The sequence below is a fragment of the Gracilinanus agilis genome, chromosome 1 (assembly GCF_016433145.1).
Source record: "Gracilinanus agilis isolate LMUSP501 chromosome 1, AgileGrace, whole genome shotgun sequence".
Taxonomy (NCBI): domain Eukaryota; kingdom Metazoa; phylum Chordata; class Mammalia; order Didelphimorphia; family Didelphidae; genus Gracilinanus; species Gracilinanus agilis.
In genome coordinates, this window is record NC_058130.1 from 765,218,038 (window position 1) to 765,234,394 (window position 16,357).

General features: G+C 38.5%; 1 protein-coding gene across 1 annotated transcript in view; it reads left to right on the forward strand.

Annotated features, from left to right (window-relative positions):
• The window catches only part of SUDS3 (SDS3 homolog, SIN3A corepressor complex component), a 43,216-nt gene extending 27,101 nt beyond the window's left edge, over positions 1 to 16,115 (forward strand). The window contains exons 7-12 of the mRNA XM_044673793.1: positions 258 to 353; positions 2,632 to 2,693; positions 2,867 to 2,888; positions 4,631 to 4,736; positions 10,424 to 10,508; positions 15,697 to 16,115. Coding sequence (XP_044529728.1) covers positions 258 to 353; positions 2,632 to 2,693; positions 2,867 to 2,888; positions 4,631 to 4,736; positions 10,424 to 10,508; positions 15,697 to 15,795 — 470 coding nt within the window. The 3' untranslated portion in view covers positions 15,796 to 16,115. The remainder of the gene's footprint in view (positions 1 to 257; positions 354 to 2,631; positions 2,694 to 2,866; positions 2,889 to 4,630; positions 4,737 to 10,423; positions 10,509 to 15,696) is intronic.
• The last annotated feature ends 242 nt before the right edge of the window (positions 16,116 to 16,357 follow it).

Sequence of the window (16,357 nt, forward strand, 5' to 3'; positions counted from 1 at the left end):
CATGCCAGCTGTGTTACCCAGAAGGAGAGAAGGGGAGAACTTTTCTCACACACTATAATGTAAGAGAAGGCCCCGTTTTAAATTCCATAAGCATGGGTGTGCCAAAATCTCTAATGGATATAGAGTTTAGACTCGGTCTTTTCATAAATATCCTAATGCAGTCCTGGTTTGAAGACTTTTTAAGCTAACCCTTTCATAACTGTAATCACTTTTATATAGTAGCTTGACCACTTTGTCCCTTCCATTTTTTCTTTTAGATTCCATGGAAGTGAAGCCCATCATGACAAGGAAATTGAGGCGGAGGCCAAATGATCCAGTTCCAATCCCAGATAAGAGGCGGAAACCTGCCCCTGATATCCTTGTTCACATAGGGAATACATTACTTTCTTTAGAAATTTTCTTACTGAAATGCAGATGGAAGCATATGATTTATCACTTGTTTATTTGGTTGTATGCTTTAGGGTTTTGGTTTTATAAGATTATCTACTTACAAAAATAAATAATATGGAAATGTTTCGTGTGATAATGCATGTATAACCCAGATTGAATAGCTTGCCAGCTTGGCGGAAGGATGGGGGGGCGGGGTGGCAAGAAAGGAGAGGGAGACAATTTGGATTATATAACTTCGGGCAACTCATGTGGGAATAAAGATCTAAAACAATTTCAAAGAAAAGAAACTTTCTTCCTGGTGCAGCTCAGGGGATCAGGATAGAGCACCTTGCCAGAGAAAAAGTGGAAAAAGATGAGAGAGTATAATGGAATGCACCTGAGTTCAAATGTGATCTTAAGTACTTCCTAGCTCTGTGACCCTGGGCATGTCACTTCCCTCTATTTATCTAGCCCTTGCCTTTTTGTCTTAGAATTGTTACTAAGAGACAAAGGAAGGTGTGTTTTTATATTTATATACATATTTATATATATATGAAAGAAAGAAAGAAGGAAAGAAAGAAAGAAAGAAAGAAAGAAAGGAAGAAAGAAAGAAAGAAAGAAAGAAAAGAAATGTTCTCTACTAAATCCTTATCTTCTGTCATCTGATAGTTCATGTCCATTTGCCCTACAGGGAATGTTAGTACCTAATTGAAGAATAAATTTGAAGCAGATTCCATGGCCATTTGTGTCTTTAATTTTTTCTGAATTATCTGTTTTTGACTTTGTGTCATGGGCTGCTTTGGCAATCTGCTGAAGCCTGTGGACCCTAAAATCATGTTTTTAAATGCATAAGATAAAACACATTTGATTATTATAGGTAAAATTTATGTAATGCTTTAAGGTTTGAAAAATGGTATAGATGAGTGATGGGCAAACCAAGGCCTGTGGGCCAGCCTGAAATGTTCTATTGGGCTGTGGGACATTATTCTTGATCTGAGGAATACAGTGAGTAGGATACAATACAATGCAACTTCAAAAGAGTTGCCTTAGAAACAGACTGACAGATGAACATTTCCTTTCCTTTGGGCCCCTCTTTAAAAAGTTTGCCCATCACTTGTATAGACATTTTCTCATTTGATTTTCACATCAATGCTATAAGGGAGGTACCTTTAACAAATAAAGAAAATGAGTCTCAGGGTCATATAGTTAGTGTCTGAGGCACAATTCAAACCTTCCTGATCCCCAAGTCTAGTCTACTACTCTATTCATTATAAAATTTTCTATTTTGACTGGGTAGTTCAGAAATTTCTTGCATAGAAGTATCAGATGATGTTTTGAGGTCTCTTAGCTCAGTTTATATAGACTCCTAGATATTATGAAGGTTCTCTGACTGCAGGAAAATGACACTTTGTGGTTTCAAAATGTATTATTATCATGAAGTTTTGTCTTGACTCCTCTGTATGTATGTAGAGCCTTGCTGGGGAAGCTCCTGACATGCAGAGCAGTCAGGCAGTGCCTAGAATGGTGTCAGTGCAGTCCTCAGCCTCAGGGAAGCCTGTGTAATTAAGCAGCAGCAGTAGCAAAAACTTTTATACTTCATGGGACAGTGGTTCGAAGTTGGAGAAATAGAATGTATCAAATTCTGTTTTGAATTTAATTTAATTTTTAATTTAATCTACCTGGGTAGATTATACTATGAGGTTATTGTCTTAGTTCAACTCTTTACCTATTGCCCTGTTACAAGATAGTATCAATCCTAAGTATTTTTAGTTTATTCTACCCCCTTGTGACCAAAAAATTAAATGGTTATTCCTTCATTCCTTGTCATAGCCAGATCCTTAAAAGGTGAATGATTGAAGCTGTTGTGTTTCCATGCCTTCGTTGTGGAAAAAGATGGGAGAGTATAATGGAATAAAGACTGGAATGGATATTGGGGGAACCTAGGTTCATATCCCAGCTCTGTGACTTATTATCTGTGTGACCTTGGGCAAGTTCCCTCCTCTCTCTGGGCTTCTGTTCTCTCATCTTAAAAAATAGATGGGGAGATGAGATGATCTTTGTCATTTCTTTTAGCTTTAAATCTGTGGGTTTTGTTGTAGCGCAGCACTTTACATGTAGTAGAGACTTATTGATTAGGAACTAAAAAATGTTCAAATGGTCACTTCTGATAAAGTCAGCAAGTTATACTTTAAACATCTTGACTAGATTTCTGTGCTTCTTTGGGAAGCACAATGCTTGTATTTTTTCTTTAATTCTCAACACCCCAGCTAAACTATTTATTAACAGATGAACAAATCATGGAGGACCTCAGGACGTTAAATAAGGTAATAACACTCTTCAGTCTCTTGAAAGATATTAGTGTTCAGCCTTGAGAAAAAGGCTTATTTCACTTGGTTAATGCTCCAGATTGTATCTGATTATACCTCAAGTTGATGCCCTGAATTATATTTGAGTAGATTTTTACTGAGATTAATTTTTGTTATTGTTCTTCCTGCAGCTTAAATCACCCAAGAGACCAGGTAAGTGCTTATTGTATTTGTGTTATCTCTTGATTCTCTTATAAAAACAAATAAAAACTTGTCAAGGAGTCATTGTAGAATTGTCCTATTTGATTTGGCAGCTATGTGGCACAGTGGTTAGAGGGCCAGGCCTGGACTCAGTAAGATTAATTTTCCTGAGTCCAAATCTGACCTCAGACATTTACTAGTTGTGTGATCCTGGGCAAGTCAAGTCAGTTAATTCTTTTTACCTCAGTTTCCTTGTGTAAAATGAGTTGGAGAAGGAAATAGCAAACAACTCCAGTATCTTCACCAAGAAAACTCCAAATGGGGTCACAAAGAGTTAGACATGACTGGAAAAAATGACAAAACTTATTTGATTAATTTATTTTTCAGAAATAACTTCTCAGTCTGCCCAAAGGCAGACACTATGAGAACCAAGAGGAGACATTAAAATGATTCTTCTTTCTCAACTACTATTTTATGGCTGTTTTAATTCTAACTTAGTTCTCTTTGGAATTTGAATTTATTCTAAAAGAAATCTGAGGAGTGAGTGGAAAAAGACATACCATGCCCATTTGTCTGGGGTGAGCAACAAGATCTCTAGCAGTATAAACTTTGGGGAGTTTAATATTGAATGAAATTGTTTTTACTGGTGTTGGCATTCTGGCCCTTGGTTGTTGCCTTGTAAAGAATTCTCTTGCTTCAGGGAGCCAAGGGTAGACACAGACATATTCAGAGAGCTGATTCTGAAGGGCCCTTTCATCTCGGTTCTAGGTTAATCAAGTTTGTTTTAAAATCAAGTGATGAGGGGGCAGCTGGGTAGCTCAGTGGATTGAGAGCCAGGCCTAGGAGGTCCTAGGTTCAAATCTGGCCTCAGACACTTCCCAGCTGTGTGACCTTGGGCAAGTCACTTGACCCCCATTGCCTACCCTTACCACTCTTCCACCAAGGAACTAATACACAGAAGTTAAGGGTTTAAAAATATTAAAAAAAAAAAATCAAGTGATGACTCCCCATTTGGGTGGAAGAAGTAAGATTATTTTTGCCTCTGAAAGATTTTCTTCCTGGTGGATTTTCATTCCTCACAGAATGTCCCTGAAAACATTATTGGGATGGTCAAGGTGAGGACAGTCCTGTGTGAGTCAGTATAGAATGTATTTTAGGCCACTTGAGGGCTTGCTGCTTGCTGCTACTTTAGCTGGACTCTTCACATTCAGTGTCTGTGGAAATGAGCTCTTCCCAGTCATGTATTTTCTGGAATACCATGTTCATCTAATATAGTTACTCCCAATTCAGACCCTAGGTCTGAAATTAGATTCGTTTTGAAAGGAAAGAATAAGCTTGTATTATAGTGTGCGTGTGCGTGTGTGCGCACATGTACCTGCAAGTGTAGGTATGTTTAAAAATAGAAATACTGTATTAAATATATTTACCAGAAAAGGTTTTTTTGAGAACATTTTTCACATTTTATTCATTTTTGTCATCACTGCTTTCTCTGTCTTTTTCATTTTCATTGTCATTTTCATAAGGCAATGTTAATCACAGACTTTACTCAGCCAGATTGGGGGTGGAGGGCTAGTTCAGTCTCCATTTGGACCAGTATGGTAATTTATTTTTGCTTTATTTCAAAAGAGTTGTCCTTTTATCTTATGTGATATTCTCTTGTGATTTTTTTTGTTGTTGTTATTAAATGCTCTTCATTTAAGCATGTGATCCAGTGACCTATACAGTGATTTTGAATGTGTGTTTGGTTTTTTTAGCATCTCCCTCTTCTCCAGAGCATCTCCCTTCTACACCCGCAGAGTCTCCTGCCCAACGGTTTGAAGCTCGGATAGAAGATGGCAAACTCTACTATGATAAAAGATGGTGGGTGGTGGTTAAAACAAAACAAAACCCAAAAAAGCTCACTATTGCTTTAAAGTGGGAGTTCCCAAAGGGAATCATGGGCAGGGGAGGAGAGAGGAAGGAAAAGGGGAATTGGTAGGTTGTTCTATGTGTTACTTTGGATCATTGCCTATGTCCATGCTTCATCTTATTTGATAGTATTGAACTACCCTTGATAGATGGAACTACCTTTAAATTTATACTATAAACTTAGGAGCTATATTATAGATAGTCACTGTTACACTACTTAAAAACTTAATAGTTTCAAATAAATGTGCTTTCCTAAGACCAGAGATTTATCAATTTATGTTATTATAGGATGTACCTTGGTTAAAGGCCCATTGCCAGGACCAAACATCATTAATTGGTAGCAAGAAAACATGATATTGAGGGAAACAATGAAGAGAGCAGTAAATCTCATTGAAGCAGAGTCATAAATGGCATTCGATTGAATCACATTCTAGTAGGGTTTGGTTAGAGAGCACTAATAGAACATTGTCAAGCAGTGTTAATGTGGCCAATGGCGTGTGTGCTCTTCCCACACTAGATTCTTGAGTAGCATTCTCATTCTCATCTCTGATAGCAGGATAGTTCCTTTATTGTCACAAAAGAACAGGATATCTACCAGTAGTTGAAGTGAGTTGCCTGGTGAGTGGCCAGTATTTGAGGTCTCTGGCAGCATTATCTTAAGGAGCCTTGGGAACCTTTTGGTTAGGCAGTGGTGTCTCTTTGGTTCTCAGAGGTCTAGTGGTCATCCTGTTTTCATATCATGAATTTGCATATCAGACTTTGGCCAGAAGATGGCAGAGCTAGGCAGCCTCATGGACTGAGTGAGCAGAAGCAAATGACAAATGTTTCCAATCATGAAAACCAAATAACCTTTAAAGAGCAAACCCACACATAAGAACTATCTTCCAAAATGATAAATCTCCGCAGTGTTCTTACGTATATATGAGTTGTGGAGCCCTGTGGTATTTCAGCTGATGATCGTTTTTGTAAGCACATTGCTTGGCATCTTCCTTCTCCCAGGTTTATCCCAAGACTTTATGAAATGTGTCATCTGGGTGAATGATCAGAAAAATCAGAATCCTTCAAAAGAAAACAAAAGCAGTTCTGAGAATTCCCAGGGACAAGTTCTAATGTGTCTGGGTACAAGTCCTGTAGTAAGCCTTGACAGTCTCATTGTGAAGAACTAAAGGAATTTCACTGTGTCCACATTAGATGACAGATACATTTCACATCTTTTACCCTTAACTAGAGAAACTTCATGATGTGAATTCATGGATCCAATCTGTCTCTCTTTCTCACTGTCACTTTGTCTCTGTCTTTCTTTCTCTGTGTCTCTCTTTTATCCCTCCCAGGCACAAATTTAAAGCAATTTAGTTAAAGTTGTTTTCCCTTGGATTAACCATACAGACTGGGGAACTCTCAGGGAAGAGTATTATCTGTTGAACCTAATAGACATTTTATAGCCTTTCCCCTTCTTAATTCAGAAATAAGCTCCCTAAAAGTATGAGACTTCTTAGGTTTAAAGTTTAATGTGCTACCTTGTCCTGTACCTAAAATTGTTTCTCTGCACCCTGTGTTCTTCTTTGGCCCTTTGCACTTAGATTTCATAAAACTTATTATTTCCCTGATGAAAGGCAAGGCCTTTCCCTTTCCTGGCTGATTATGTATATATGTTCATATAAATGGCTCCTGATTCAAAAGTTGGGGGAGCCTCAGTATTTCATCAGCCTTTTAAAAATATTTTATTTTTCCCCAGTTACGTGTAAAAAATATTTTTAATATTCACTAAAATATTTTTTTTGAATTTCAAATTCTCTCCTTCTTTCTCACCCTTCCTCCTTTATTCCTTCCCATCCCTCCCCTTTCCCAGAGACTCACCAGAATTTTGATGCTTAACTTTTGGTATCATACCACTTCTTGGAGTTCTCCTCTACCCTTTCCTGCTCTTATTTCAGAAATCATGGTATATTCTAGAGAATCAACTACACTCCTTATGATCTTTCTAACATTTGGGTCCATGCTAGGTCTTTATGAACAGTGTTTTTGGCAAAATATGTCACAGTGATTGCAAAAATGATTGTGATCTGAAACCCTTATTTTAGAATGAACAGTCATTGAACTATATTCCTTAGCTAAAGATTTGTGTCCCCTTGTTGTCTTTGCTGAGATCACTCTTATAGCTGAGATCACTCTGAACCACTTTATAGCTTGCTGTAATATTCATCCAATTTTGATTCATAATAATAATCCTTCTCTAAAATAGTTGATATTAAAAATCAACTAACAGAGTAGGAGACTTTTCCACTCCCTTCCCCCAATATATTAAAACTGGATTTATTAATGTGCAGTAGAAATGAAGAAATTTGCTTAGCTCAAGAGAGCTTTACCCTCTACGTCTGAGTTGGAATAAGGTGCTATTATTTTCCAAGTAGTGAATATTTGCAGTGAGAAATTTGCTTTTCTGAAGCTTTGTTGCTGTAGTGTGAAGTTCTCTCTTTGTGAAAGATAGATATTAGTAGCAGGAAACCTGGTTGAATAAGAAATGTAAATAATTGCCTTTCTTTGCCCCTTTCCTCTTTAAAAATAAAGGTAATGCTATTTTAAAGGGACCTCTGGTTTCTTTGGTGGCAGATCCAGTTGTGCTTGGCCTCTTAAACTAGGCAAAATGTCAATATATCAGACTTGGTGATACCCAGATGCAATCTCCATTAATCATGTACTATATACCTAGATTCTAATGCTTAGCCATTTGTTTTTTGGGGGGTTGTTTGTTCCATCCTGAAGAATTTAAAGTATTTTTTTGGGCAAGGGAATTTAAAAGGCAGTTTGGCAGAACTATCTTTAGAAGAAAGTCACAGATTCACCTGGTTTTACCCTGTGTGTTCTGAAATAATTGAGCTTATGTGATTGGCAGAAATGTTATGTCTTTGTCTTTAGATCTTTTGTATATGTGTTTTTTCTCCCCATTTTTGTGTGCATCAGTTCCCAGGAACTGAAAAAAACAAAACAAAAAAACAACAAAAACTCAGATGAGACTGACATTTTTTTCCCACTGGAAGAAGTTCTTCTCTTTGTGGGACTTAAAGTGACCATTTCTCTGGATTAGCACCAGCCTTGGTAGCTATGTCCTCCCTTATGGAAGCATGTACAATATATGCCAAGAATTGGGTAAGAATTTAATCCCCGATTCCTGTTGTGGTAACCCCTCCAGATGAGGTAGATAGAGGGAGGGGGATAGAATACCAAGGCCAGTTTTTGGGGACCATTTCACTGAGATGATGGACTATATTATAGGTGCTCTTTGTTTACCTTTTATGATTGACATGGAATACAGATAACTGTGATCTTCTGCTTGGGATAGTATAGTTCAAACACAATGGAACATGGTGGGCCAAGACAGAAGAGTTCCTTAGAATTATCTGACTGTTTTCTAGATTTGACTGGCAGGCAGACTTTTGTACGTGTAGCTTTATTTCTTAGAACTTTCCCAAACTCTTTATAGTGCTTTGATGATAGTATCATAAAGACTTGTGACTAAATGCTCAGAAATACCTCTTTTTCTAAGTATTTTGTTTTAGCATTGATTTATAACTCACTTGTTTAGGCCTAGACTTAAACTTTTTTTTTTTTTTTAATTTTTTTTGTACTTATTTTTTTTTAAACCCTTAACTTCAGTGTATTGACTTATAGGTGGAAGAGTGGTAAGGGTGGACAATGGGGGTCAAGTGACTTGCCCAGGGTCACACAGCTGGGAAGTGTCTGAGGCCAGATTTGAACCTAGGACCTCCCTTCTCTAGGCCTGGCTCTCAATCCACTGAGCTACCCAGCTGCCCCTAGACTTAAACTTTTACAATGTCCCAATTAGAATTAATAGGGAGGCTTCTTCTCCTTCTCCTTCTCCTTCTCCTTCTCCTTCTCCTTCTCCTTCTCCTTCTCCTTCTCCTTCTCCTCCTTCTCCTTCTCCTTCTTTCTTCTTTCTTCTTCTTTCTTCTTCTTCTTCTTTCTTCTTCTTCTTCTTCTTTTAATGGAGATTGCATCTGGGTATTACCAAGTCTGATTCCAACCAATGGTGGTTGGAATTGTGTGGTGTTGCTTTTGTGGGATAGCCCCCAAAGTCTTGTGGACTCTCCTTTATCAGAGATGTACTTTTTTTTTTGACAAGTGAATTTCCTAGAATATTCTCAGCCAAGCCCCTTTTTATTACATACTTGAGACCTTGTGATGGTCTAGCATCATGACTATCTTTTGAACAGTTTAACTGACTATTAGGAGTGGTTCATTTAGCAGTCCATACATAAGCACTGACTCAGGCATTTGAAAAAAAATCCAATCTGGATAGTCAAGTTCATTTTATGAATCTTTTCATTTTAATGGAGTTAATTAAGACGTATTTTATTAGTAAATGATCATCATAATGAGTCATATTTTGTGAACATTTATAAAACACTCCTTAAAAGACTATTAATAAACTAACTTGGAAAACTGCGGTCATGTCTTTGGTTTGAATCTCTTAGGTAGCAGAGCAAAGAATCGTTTATTTTAATGATGTGCCCTGAACATTTAATGAATTACCAAATAGGTGACTTTTGGGGCTACCAAGAAAGGCAAGAACAATCTTTGCTCTCAAGGGGCTTGGAGTCAAATGGCATGATAACAACTAGTTTCATACAAAGTCGTATATACAAAGTAAATGGAAAGGGAAGGCACTAGAAGGTGAGAGACAGACCTGGGAAAGATTCTAGGAGAAAGTTATTTCTTTAAATAAGTACATTGACTTTGAGCAGGCACCCTGGTATTCTTTTCAAGACATTGCACTGGAGTCAGGAGAATTGAGCTCTTGCTGTGCCTTCCTCTGCAAAGTGGGAGAGGTGGATAAGATATTCTTAGAGACCCCTTCTGGCTCTGTTTCTATGACATTAAGTGGCAGAGGGAAAACTCTTCCTCCCCTTGAGAAGCTTCATAAGCTGCAGAGGTATACCAGAAGTTGAAGGTGGATTAGAATCTGTTTGAGCCAAAAACCAATCAAAAGGTGATTCTCCATGAGAAAATGAACTCTAGAACTTCTCGGTCAGGCCTTGCCAGAGCTAGTGTGATAAATGTTTCTTCCAGCAACTGTTGCTATATCCTGGTGACAACTACCATGTCCCAGCTTTGGCTCTGGCGTGGCTGTAGCTTTCTGATCCTTGACCTACCTACTTCAGTTAAGATCCAGGTTGGAGTAAAATGGGCAGAACACATAAAAGACTTGGTAGATGGACAGTGGGGGAATGAGGAGAAGAAACCTGTTTGTTCCACTCTTGTGTAATTAGGGCTTTTCAGCCTATTTCCTCATTTAGGCATTAACCCCCTCATTTAGGCAGAGGCAGATTCACTTGAAAGTTGCCTAACCCTATCTATTACTTGGAATGTGAAAGCCTGATCACTATAATATTGGAAGCCTGAGAGCTGAGGGACATAGGGTTAGAAATGAAAAATTTAGCATTAGAATTGGGAATGAGAGAGGAGGTGAGTTGGTCACATCTCAGAAAACATCTAGTTCAGGAATGTAAGCCATTTTTAAGCTACTATAAGTCAATCTTAGATGTATTTTGGCATTGTAAATAACCAGGCTACCTTATAGACCCTTTAAAAAAACTTAATTCATATTTTGTTTTTGATAGGTACCATAAGAGCCAAGCTATCTATCTGGAGTCAAAAGAGAACACTAAGATCAGCTGTGTGATCAGCTCTGTTGGCGCCAATGAGGTAGAGTATGCGTGTGTGTGTGTGTGTGTGTGTGTACACATACATGTATTATATGTTTTTTTCTCCTACTCTGAGAAGCAGATACTGGCACACACCTGGACCTTGCATTAGAGTCTGTTTTGCCTGTGTGTATTTTCTAACTAGAACAAAACTGAGATGAAAAGACAGTCAGGAAAGTCAGTCTTCTCACTGTAGCCTCTTACCAGAAGGACAGTAACCCACTTTGTGACTTGTATTGCTAGTAGTTTTAAAAGTTTAAATTTGAATAGCTATTTTGGTTTGGTCTTTTATCAGGGCATATATGTCTGCAATGAAATTGATTTTTACATCCATTTCCTCCATGTTACTGACTCATGCTAATGCAGGGGAAATCTAATAAAACGGGATTATGAAATAACAGAACCTTTTTGTATTTTCCCAGATTTTGGAATGGAAAATGTCACTTAAATGTTCCCAGTTTGTAAAATGGTTTTTACTGAGCAGTTTTGGTGCTTTCTTTAAAATCATTCTTGTTCACCTCTGGACCTCAGGACTTCATTTTAAGGCATTAAAGCAAAATAGGTTCTCTGAAGCTAGGTTGATACAAGATAGATACAGAGTAAATGGAGGGAAGTCTTTTCCAAACTGCTTTTCTAGTCTCTGCTCAGAGGCCAAGTCTAACAGATGAGCTGCTGGAGATGCTTCTGTGGCTCTATCCCTCTGACAGATTTCAAAACCAGACACAGATGACCTCATAGAAAAAGTTAAGGCAAATGGGACGATTGGTGGAAAAACTACATACCATTAGAAAGCATTTCATTCAATAAACATGATATTGACAAGTGTCAAAAGTCATTCTCCTTCTAATGCCTCTTTATGGTGTGGAGGTAATTCTGCTTTCTTGAAAGCCGCCGTGTCAGGTTATAAACTTTGGTAGGTTATTTCAGGCTGGTAACAATTCAGGCATTGGATTGTCTGTGAGGAACAAAATGGAACAAGTATTTCCTCTAATCTTTCTTCTCGTCCTTTCTTTCTTATTGCTATAAAGGGTACCATCATCCTCCCGACTTCCCCCAGACTCACAACCTAAGAGTCTTCTTCAGCTCCTCACTATCTGTCTTTTCTCATATCCAAGCTATCGTCAGGGCTCGTCGATATCTCCTTTGTAGCATCTCTTGAATACACTTTCTTCTTTTCTCTGGTACTGCCTTCATCTTGTTTTAGGTCTTTATCATTTTATGAGTGGAGGACTTTTGCAGCAGCCTCCTGAGGGAATGAGATAGATGGATGATCTGTTTGCTTCATCTTTCTGCTGATCTCTCTCTCTCTCTCTCTCTCTCTCTCTCTCTCTCTCTCTCTCTCTCTCTCTCTCTCTCCCTTCCTCTCTCCCTCAACAAGAAATTCCATCCATCTCTTAGCCTCAGGCATTGTTATTGTGCCTAGAATAGTCTCCCTCCATTGCTCAGACTACTGACCTCCTTGGCTTCCTTTAAGTCCCAACTTAAAATCCCACTTTCTATAGAAGCCTTTTCCAAACTCTCATAAATGTACTATCTTCCCAGTTTGTTTGTGCATATTCATTTAGTGTCATATTTACTGTTAGTTCGTGAGCACCTTAAGGCAGTGGCTGTTTCTGGTCTCCTTTTATATCCCCAGTTCTTAGCATGATAGCTGGCACTTAGAAAGTGTTTATTGACTGACATTTACTGGGGATCATTTGGCTAGGTCAAGAGGATCATCGCTGCATGGATTGCTCATCTAATGAGAGAGTTTATTTGTCTACAATAGCTCACGAAGACTTAAGTTTTGGATCTGTATCAGGGAAAGGGAGTTAGCACACCCACTGATGAAATCTGTACACCTTGAAGTATGAAGCAAGTATTTATAAGGCACTTTGCCAGGTGCCAAATGAGGCAAAAATGGCCACCAGGTACCTACTTTTAAAATTTGAGATCATTGTGTTAGTCTTAACACTTGCAGAGATTTTTCTTATTGAAGATAGAGAACAGAAATGTGAGTTCGACAGTCCTTATCATAAAGATGAAATACTTCCCCATTTTATTGACTTAATAGAGTATTTGAAGAAGACAGGAAAGACCTGCCTGAAGAGGGGAATAAGCTTTGGTATATTTGTGCAGTGCTAGTTGAAACTGGTAACAGAGACACATTCTCAGCCCATGAAGTTTTTCTAGCTCATTCTTCAAGTCCATTATTAAGTGAAATTGGAGCTCTGTTGCTTTCTGGTACCTTGACATTGGGTAAATTGGGTGGAAGTGACAAATAATGGCTACAGAACAGGAGTTTAAAATGATCCTGCTATATCTTAGGCTGAGACTTTATTTACTTATTGATAAGCCTTCATAGTTTTTTGTCCCCTTTTACCAATGCTTTTGACTTCAAAACATCCCTATATACCAGCTAATTATATTAAATTAGAAACAGTGAAAAATTTGAGAAATGAGCTTTTTTGAAAGCTAGAATAACTAATTGGTATGCATGAAAATGATGTTCATGTACATATGAGAGATCTAAATTTGTGACCTATGATGCCTTATGAAACTTGATTTCTACATATTTCAGTAGCAGTAGAAGAAATGAGCTAAAGAAAAAATTTTCATGGGACTTCACTTATCTCACCCTCCTCCCTCCCATCCCTCTCCAGAATACAACAGGGAGAAGAGGGGTAGAATTTGCCTTTCTAGGTTCTGTCTGTAAAGAATAGTATGTCTAAATTATTTAGGAACAAAATCAAGGTGATATCTCAAAGAGAACAAGCCTGTGGCCAAAGCCAAAGCACCCCAAGTTGATTTCTTTGACTATTTTATGACCAGGAGCTGAAAGAGAATGAAGAGTGAAAGAGCCCTGTATGTTGAGTTTTCCCAGGACATACCCTCTCTTCACCAGCCAAAGAAAGCTTTTTTGCTTAGAGATCTCTCCTCCCACCCTTCCTTCTCTCACCATCTTCTTAACTGAGGACCTTGCCTCTTCAATAAGAAAATGGAAGCCATTTGCAGTGAATGCCTCCTTTTCCCCTTAAACTGATATTGAAGCCCCTTTACATCAACTCTCATTCTTCTCTTCCTTTCCTTCATTTTTTTTCTGATGATCAGGTAGCCTTTTTCCTTGCCAAGGCTAACCACTTTATCCCACTCCCCCTCTGCTTCTGCAGATCATTCACATAGTTATCTTCTTGCTCCTTCATCTTCAATCTCTCTGACTATTGTCTTAAATTTCTTCTCTTTTTATTTGTCAAACTCTTAAAAAGCTGATTCAGTTTCCTCTTTTTTCATAATCTTCTCAGCCGTGGCTCCCTGGCTTCCAGACTACACCCCTCAACTGAAACTGCTCTCTCCAAAGTTACCAAGGGCCATATCTGGCAGTCTTTTCTCAGTCTCTCCTCTGGGGTTTCAGTCATGATTTTCCCCTGACTTTTGTCTCCCTATCAGATGACTCCTTTGGTCTCTTGCTGACTCATCTAAATTTTGGTGAATTGGTTGTCTGTTACCTATAGAATAATATAGCTAGTGTTTATGCATCTCTAAGGATTTTGGAGTGCTGAATGTGTTGACTTATTTGATCTTTAAAACAACTCTGCTGGGTTCAGTAGATGCTATTTTTATCTCCATTTTACAAATGTGGAAACTGAATCTAAAGGGAGGTGCGGTGACCTGCCTAGGGTCACACAGTGAGTGTCTTTAGTAGAGATTTGAACTCTGACCTATAGTGACTTCCAGTCCAGCCTTCTTGCCTACAACGCCCCTAGCTACATCCACCCATATGTGGGCCCATCCTCTCTTTCTAATCTTTCTGTATTATGTCCCTTCCTGTACTATAGAGATCAGCCAGACTGTCTTTCCATTCCTTGTACATATGTAGAACTCTGGCTCTTTTTCTCTGCACCTTTGTATTGCCCATCCCACCCCAGAACGCACTTCCTCCTTACTTCCACTTCATCAAATATCTCTTTTCCTTCAAGATGTAACCAAAGTGCCACCTTTTACACTTTTTCCTGATTATTGCCTCCTTCTCCCTGCCTCTCTACTCCTAGTACCCTTCCACCCTCCCTCATTGTTTTTATTTATATTTAGTCTGCCTATTTTTAGATATGATTATCATATCTTCCCTGATAAGATGTTATTTTATATTCTGCAGAGAAGATAGCAAGTATATGTTTAAATACAAACAGGATAAATGCAAAATAAATGCCAAGATAATTAGGAAGTGGTTGTGTATTCTTTGTATCCCTAACCCTGACACATAGGCATTTAATGAATGCATATTGAGTGATGTACCCCTCCCCGATTTTCAGATTATGACAGGAGCCTAAATCTAGAGCTGGAAGGGCTTTTAGAGGTTATCTAATCCAACTGTGTTGTTTTAAAACAGACATGTAAGAAGCTGGACCACAAGGGTAGCCTGGGTCCTCTGCCTTACCCTTCCTCTAGAATAAGAAAGTGTCTTATAGATTGTAGGATGAAATATAGGGGAAGGAATCTACATTAAGCATTATTCAAGTTTCTAATGCTTTTAAGTGGCCTTTTGAACCAAATGGATAACCAGTCATAATCTGTGCTTTTAATATGACAAGAGTAGATAAATTAGAGCTATCCATAGGAAAATTGAATGTTTGAATGGCCATGATATCCTTTGGACCAGAAGGTATGAAATATTTTCAAGTCTTTTTTGAAGTGTATGGTTTCAAATATATTAAACTTAATCCAAACTTAAGTTTGGATTTTGGTTTTTTTTGGTCAAGTTAAGTCAGAAGCCCACTTGTGTACAGTCATCACATATTTTATGTTCCATGGAATTTAAGACCTCAGATTTTTTTTAAAGAAAAAAACAAAAAACATTTAAGTAAAGACTCAAAATTTTCTGCTTTCTTACTCTCATTTAAGTTCAACAAAAAATGATCCTAGGGCTGGCCATAGTTCTTCTGAACTAGGAAGTCCTTTGGACAAACAAATGCAGATGGCCAGCAGCCTTTGAAGAAGGGGACCTTGTATTTCAGAGGCTAAAGATTGAGCAGGGATTGAGGAAGCAGAGCACCTACTGGGTGCTCTGGGCTTCTCTTCCACAAGATCACTGTGAGGTGACACTGACTGGTTATCTTATAGAGACTGCATAGTAAATTGCTCAGTTTCCCTTCTTCAGTGATCTCAGCATCTCCTTTTGGTGGTTGGTCTTCCCCTCCCACTTTCTCTTGCAGATCTGGGTGCGGAAGACGAGTGACAGCACAAAGATGAGGATCTACCTGGGACAGCTTCAGCGTGGACTCTTTGTGATCCGCCGACGCTCTGCTGCGTGACCCCACCTTCAGCCTTCCCTCCTGTACCCCCACTGCGGCTTGTCCTCGAGTGGCTTTTGTTTTTGTTTTTGTTTTTGTTTTTTAAGAGAAATTAAATTTACAGGGAATAATAGCAACTCCGCCTTGGAAACGGACAACACTGTGTTATGAATCCTGCAACCACTTTTGTGGCTGGCCACATCTTCCTTTGATTAGTTCTTGGCCCTTCCATGCAACCACAACCCTTCAATCTCTTCCTTATTTCACCTTGAGATTTTCTTACATACAATAGAGAGAAAGAGAGAGTATGACTATGTATATGTGTGTTTGTGCAAGTGCTTTGGTTGATGAAAGATGATTTTACTCATCAGATGTCTTTATGTCTTTATATTCTTAAAAGTGGAGGGTAGGGGTGGGGGGTACTCAGCATTTGCATTTCCTTGTAATTTCATGTTTTGGGTAGGATCAGTGCAAGTTACATTGCCTTATCCCAGGTCAAGAAGTAGATTTTCTTGTTCTCCAGAAATCTTGAGACAGATATCTGAGCAGGAGGTTGTCATCTGCCCTGTGTAAAATCTGGCAC